The sequence below is a fragment of the Dinoponera quadriceps genome, unplaced genomic scaffold (assembly GCF_001313825.1).
Source record: "Dinoponera quadriceps isolate SergipeBrazil2010 unplaced genomic scaffold, ASM131382v1 scaffold5230, whole genome shotgun sequence".
Lineage (NCBI taxonomy): Eukaryota > Metazoa > Arthropoda > Insecta > Hymenoptera > Formicidae > Dinoponera > Dinoponera quadriceps.
Window position 1 is genome coordinate 442,208 of NW_014559346.1, and position 6,509 is coordinate 448,716.

Here is a 6,509-nt window from a genome sequence, read left to right on the forward strand (position 1 = left end):
TAATCAACCCTAATTTAGTCGAATGAAGTCAAATCAACTTAATGCGACTTTTACGGAATTTTTATTAAACTGATCGGTAGATAATGACAAAAATCGTCAACAACGTCTGAACTTCTTTTGCGCTTTATATAAAATATTTATAATTATGACGGCGTATTGCGATGTGTTGGGTTGAAACACGTTAAATATAAATGCGACTCGTTTTCGTAATTATTGCAGAATATAATTACTGGTGTAATTAGAGGTGTGTCACATTTTTCAAACTTCTTTTGCTCATAACTTTTTAATAAACAACGAGCGACGTTGGCTGAAACCTTCTGAAGGTCACTCACGAGAGTGACTTTTGCAAAATATGTCAAGGTCATTGGGGGTGGATTTCTCCTAAACTGAATAATTACCACATATATATATATATATATATATTCATCTTGTCATTCAACGGCCGCTTTCCAGACGCCATCACCACAAGTCCCGCAAGTACTCCCTGCAGGAGGACCCACAATGGCGGAAGCGTTCGGGCGCCGGTCTGCCGGACGGCACCGGCCTGCTGACCCGGCGCGTCAGCGTCCAGCCGGAGGAGGCGAGCACCCTGCAGGAGCTCGACATCGACGACCTGGAGTCGCATCGGAGCGACGATCCGCGCGGCATGCGCCGGCACAAGGCGGCCCACCGGCCCTCGGTGGTGCAGATCGGCCGGCGGAAGGAGGGCGGTATCCCGCACGACACCTTCAAGAAGATGTACGACCACTCGCCGCACGAGGTATTCGTCCAGCTGGACGAGCTCCACGGTATGGGGGAGGAGCGGGAGTGGCGGGAGACAGCGCGGTGGATCAAATACGAAGAGGACGTCGAGGAGGGTGCCGACAGATGGGGCAGGCCTCACGTAGCCTCCCTGAGCTTTCACTCGTTGTTGAACCTACGTCGTTGCCTGGAGACCGGCGTAGTGCTCCTCGACCTGGAGGAGAAGGACCTGCCCGGGCTAGCCTACAGGGTGGTCGAACAGATGGTCGTCGAGGAGCTGATCCTGGCCGAGGACAGGCCGGTCGTGATGCGAGCGCTGCTGCTGAGGCACCGGCACGTGCACGAACACGAGCGGGGCTTCCGTTTCGGCACCAAAAGGAGTTATTCCAGCTACACCAGCCTTCAGGTAGGTAGGCCTTCGTCGCTAAGTCGTATCGTTCGCTCTCCATCGCCATTGGCGGCGGAATCGAACGGCGGTCTGAACGTCTTTTCTCTCGCAGACTCTTGTCGGTTTTCGCGCGACTTCCACGATAGCGGCCCGATGCTCCATAGCGTAGTGAACGAAAGGAAGGTCAATTGCGATCGCGCGTAACGTTGTGTCTCGAATCGCGCTTGCATAGCAATAAGATCGTAGACGCAGATGAGTTTGGGGGGGGGNGGGGGGCGCGAGTTAACGCGGTCGGCGCCTCGACGCTCCGAGGAGGCTACCTGGGGGGCGAGAGCTCGGTAGTAGCGAGTAGTCGTAGCGTGGGGGTGGCAGTGGGGAAATAGCTTTCACTGACAGTGTACTAATGTTGTTTCCGCAGTCCATCTGGCTGGAGGAGGAAGACGCTGCGCGGGAAGCCGCTGAGAACCATGTAACCCGACATGTAAATCTCTCGTTCCCGAAAGTCGAACGCAGTTCTTTTCTCTTCTTTTTTTTTTTTCTTCTTCTTCATTCTTATCGCTAACTCTTCATCCCGTTTGCTGCCCGCACTTCGTCCAATTCGCGAATTCCTTTGGTTTGCCCACGTGATTTTCGACGAGTCTACGAAAATCTCTTCAGCATGAATCGAACATGACTTTCACTCGGTTTGCGTTCACGATTTTATTCGTGTCACGTGAAGAAAGAGAAAGATTCGGTTGGTTTAATTTCTTATTCCACATTCGCATCCTTCACTCGACACACACGTTTTATGTCTCGTGCATCTAAAATACCAACGACCGTCAGGGTGAGGTAGCTAAACACCGAAATCGGCAGAACCGTCGTCGGGTCATTTAGGTAGACCGGTGGATAGGGTCGTGTGTGGGCTTAGCCTGTAGGATGCGCCTTGCAGGGGGACGATCAGGTTTCGTCCCCTCCGATTTCGGTTAGGTTGATATATGTAATAGTCCTATTCTCCCACGAATTAATGGTAAAGTAACGAAACGCAACTCTCAAGCGTTCGCGAGAAAAAAAAGTTCTATACTATTTTGCAAATAACACGCAGAATTTCGAATTATTAATTAATGACTTCTTTAATTAACGATTCAAAAATTGGCGTGTTATTTGCGAAATGGTAAAGGACTTTCTTATTCAGAGTAGCCTTTTCTACAAATATATAACAGCTGTTGTATTTAACGACACAGAGAGAGAGAGGGGAGGGGGGGAACTTATAGATTGATTACAGAAATATTCGCGGTTGAACAACCCCCGTCGATCCGATATTGATGATCGCGCGAACGCTTACAATCACCGTGCCGTGTCTCTCTGCTGGCTGGATTTTTACTTTTGCAATTTCCTCACGCCTAACTTTTTATTTCCATTTCTTTCTTGTACGGAACGAATCGTACGAAGATACGACGCGACACTTTGCTTCCGCAATTCATCTCGTTGAGGCGCGACTTGGCCGATAACCACGTTATCGCAACATATTGCTTAATTTGTTCAATAGACACGATATTTCCTCGGACTGCGCCGATTTGGTCAATTCGACCGTTTTTCTTCCTTCAGAATGAGATTGCGTCGTATCTTGGTGCACCACATTATAATCTACGGCACGAATATACTGTGCGTGTGCGCGTGTGTGTGTGTATGTGTGTGTGTGTGTGTAGAAGAGTAACGATCTACATACGTGGCGTTTATCCTCGCTTTGCGATTCAGAACTTCTACCACGCGCACTCTTCCCGTTCGAGGTGTCTCGCCTTCTTTGATCTCACTTCAATTTCGATGATGCAAGTACTATAAAAGGCAATTACATTTTTTTCTCCCGTCTTGTCCTTAGCACATTTTTCTTTCCTCGAATCGTAAACTTTCAAAGATCAATTAAGGTTTCTCATTATTGTAGGTTTATTATTACATTCCGACATATTTCTTTGTGAATCATTAGACATGAAGCAGTATCATGAAATTGGATGAAAATCAGATTAAACTGGCCGAAGTAACAAAAAAAAAATTCAATTGAAATCCCACTCGAAAATTGGAGTGACAATTAATTTATTCAAAGTTCGACGTGACTTTTCACTCATATAAAGTATATTTTTCACATCATTTTTGTAAATCATCGAGTATACGTTTTCAATCGAAATTGAATGTTACGGTGTATGCTTAGTTTCAAAACGGTGTGAATATTTTCTTTCTGATGCAACTCGGGACACAGCCGATGGTTTGACGAAGGAACTCGTTTTCGTCTAATCTTTGAAGCTTAATCCTCCCACTAGCCGTGTTTTTCCGAACGGCATCGGGAAAAAGTTCCCAAACTCTATTGAAACCAGGTTTACTCCACTATCACCGGATGTCCGAAAAGTTTCGGATACTCTGTAGATATCATCTGATAAATATCATATTTCTAAAATATTATATTTATTAAGTGAAAGCACCGAATGAACATTCTTCCGCTTTCACCCGAGATCATTTGATGACGCGGATCGCTCCAGTTTCATGATATTGAGACATAATCAGCGGACACTTTATCACTTTTCAATTCTTCACCGGAAAGATCACACCGATTCTCTTCGCGACGGCGAAGCCCCGAGCTCTCTCATTCTCTCAGGCAGTCCCCCTGACGATTTCGTTCAAAAATCCAACAGAATCTGCACGACGCGAAGCCGAAGATCGTTTCGTCGAACCTGGCACTGGACAGCAACCACACCGTGATCGACGTCAAGGAGGAGCTGACGTACACGAGCAGCAACGAGGATCTGAAGAAGGGCCACAACGAGTACATCCTGAAGAGGATACCGGCCGGCGCCGAGGCGACGGTCGTCCTCGTTGGCGCCGTTGACTTCCTGGACCAGCCGACGATAGCTTTCGTGCGATTGGCCGAGGGTGTGTTCATGCCGTCCATCACGGAAGTCACGATGCCGGTGAGGTTCATGTTCACCCTGCTGGGGCCGAGGAACGCGGACCTGGACTACCACGAGATCGGCCGGTCTATCTCCACCTTGATGGCGAACACGTCGTTCCACAAGGTCGCGTACAGGGCGACCGAGAGGCGGGAATTGCTGTCGGCGATCAACGAGTTCCTCGACGATTCGATCGTACTGCCGCCCGGCGACTGGGAGAGGCAAGCGCTGTTGCCGTTCGACGAGCTCAAGGCGAAGAGCGAGGCGATCAGGAAGAGGAAGGCGAGGGCGCTCGAGGAGAAGACGAAGCCGATGATACAAAGCGAGGCGGCGGTGAAGAAAGGTAAAAGGGATCTTTCGAATTCAAACGCAAATCTCTCTCTCTCTCTCTCTCGGTTAATCCTTCTAACCGAATTAACTTATCCAGCATGATTATGTTACACAATTTAATTCGTCATCGGTGCCGTCGATCCGCAGCTCTCCTGGCGGAAGAAGAGGAGAAGAAGCCGCCGGAGGAGGACGATCCGTTGCGACGCACCAGACGGCCGTTCGGCTGTCTGATCAACGACATCAAGCGCCGCTACCCGTTCTACCTGTCGGACTTCACGGACGGTCTCAGCTCGTCCTGCCTCGCCGCCGCCATTTTCATGTACTTCGCCGCCCTCTGCACCGCCATCACCTTCGGCGGGCTGATGAGCGACAAGACGCAGAACGTGATCGGCATCTCCGAGACCTTGGTTTCCGGCTCGTGGACCGGCGTGGTGATGGCGTTGTTCGCCACCCAACCGCTGGTGATAATCGGCACGACCGGGCCGTTGCTGCTGTTCGACGAGAGCCTGTACAACTTCTGCATGGCGAACGAGCTCGAGTTCCTCACCGTGCGGGTGTACGTGGGCGCGTGGATGGGCATAATCGCTCTGATGATCGCCTGCGTCGAGGGCTCGGTCCTCGTGCGGCTCTTCACCCGTTTCACCGAGGAGATCTTCACCGGGCTGATCTCCATCCTCTACATCGTCGAGACGTTCATCAAGCTCTACAACTACTTCGCGCGCAATCCCCTCCTGCACGAGTACAGCTTCGGGCCGAGCCTCGTCAACGGCACCGTCTATCCGCTCTACGTCACCGAGATGAAGATCACGACGTCGCCGGCGTGGAACGCGAGCGAGACGACGTATCGCTTGGAGAACGCGAGCGAGCTCGTGCCGAGACGCGACGTCGCCGGGCTGCTCGTCAACCAGCCCAACACCGCGCTGATGTGCACCATCCTCTGCCTCGGCACCTTCCTGGGCGCTTACTACCTCAGGATCTTCCGTAACAGCCATTACTTGGGCCGTAGCGCCCGCAGAGCCTTCGGCGATTTCGGCGTGCCCATCAGCATCATCGTCTTCGTCCTGATCGACTATCTGGCGATGGTGAGGACGGAGAAACTACTGGTCCCCGAGGGACTCACCCCGACAGTGCCCGACAGAAGCTGGTTCGTGTCGCCCGCCGGCATGGAGAAGTCCATACCGTTCTGGATGGCGCTGGCTTGCGTGGTGCCGGCCTTGCTCGTCTACATCCTCGTATTCATGGAGACTCAGATATCCGAGTGAGTATATACACATTCAACTATCCAAGATCTGTATTAAAGCCCGGAGTACTGACCCGCCGTGCCCGCAGATTGATCATCGACAAGAAGGAGCGCAAACTGCGGAAGGGCAACGGCTACCACATGGACATAGTCGTGGTCTGCCTGATGAACGTCGGCTGCGGCCTGATGGGCGCGCCGTGGTGCTCCGCGGCGTCGGTGCGCTCCCTCACCCACGTCTCGGCGGTGACGGTGATGTCGCGCACGCACGCGCCCGGCGACAAGCCCCACATCGTCGAGGTGAAGGAGCAGAGGGTGAGCGCCCTCCTCGTCGCCGTACTGATAGGCGTGAGCGTGCTGATGGCGCCGCTCCTGCGACGCGTGCCGATGTCCGTCCTGCTCGGCGTCTTTCTCTACATGGGCATCTCCTCGACCAACGGCGTCCAGCTCTTCGATCGCGTCAAGCTCTTCTTCATGCCGGTCAAGCATCACGGCACGGCGAATTACGTGCGCCGCGTACAGACGTACAAGATGCACGTCTTCACCCTGATACAGATTCTGTGCCTGGCCGTGCTCTGGATCGTGAAGAGCACCAGGGCCGCCCTGGCCCTGCCCTTCTTCCTCATCCTGATGATCCCGCTGCGCGCACAGATGAGCCACTTCTTCACCGCCGCGGAGCTGCGCGCCCTCGATAGCAAGGGGTCCGAGCACGAGGACGAGCTCGACTTCTACGAGGAAGCCCCGCTACCTGGTTAGATACTGTGCCTTAAATCAACAATCGAGTCGCCTCTGTCCGTGTTGTGTGTCTCTCTCTTCCGGGCCTCCACTTCGTCTCGCGTACCTTCCGGCGACGGTTCGACTCGTACGTCTGTATCTCACGTCAGGATCTTTGGGGGGG

At 52.4% G+C, this 6,509-nt stretch overlaps 1 protein-coding gene across 4 annotated transcripts in view; it reads left to right on the plus strand.

The window, feature by feature from the left end:
* LOC106750383 (band 3 anion transport protein) overlaps window positions 1-6,490 on the plus strand; it is a 31,335-nt gene extending 24,845 nt beyond the window's left edge. For 2 of the 4 annotated variants that reach the window (XM_014630712.1, XM_014630710.1), the window contains 5 exons: window positions 454-1,147; window positions 1,548-1,610; window positions 3,790-4,387; window positions 4,522-5,632; window positions 5,704-6,490. In XM_014630712.1, coding sequence (XP_014486198.1) covers window positions 454-1,147; window positions 1,548-1,610; window positions 3,790-4,387; window positions 4,522-5,632; window positions 5,704-6,367 — 3,130 coding nt within the window. In that variant the 3' untranslated portion in view covers window positions 6,368-6,490. The remainder of the gene's footprint in view (window positions 1-453; window positions 1,148-1,547; window positions 1,611-3,789; window positions 4,388-4,521; window positions 5,633-5,703) is intronic. The other 2 variants (XM_014630714.1, XM_014630713.1) reach the window with 1 other exon arrangement.
* Window positions 6,491-6,509: the final 19 nt, after the last annotated feature.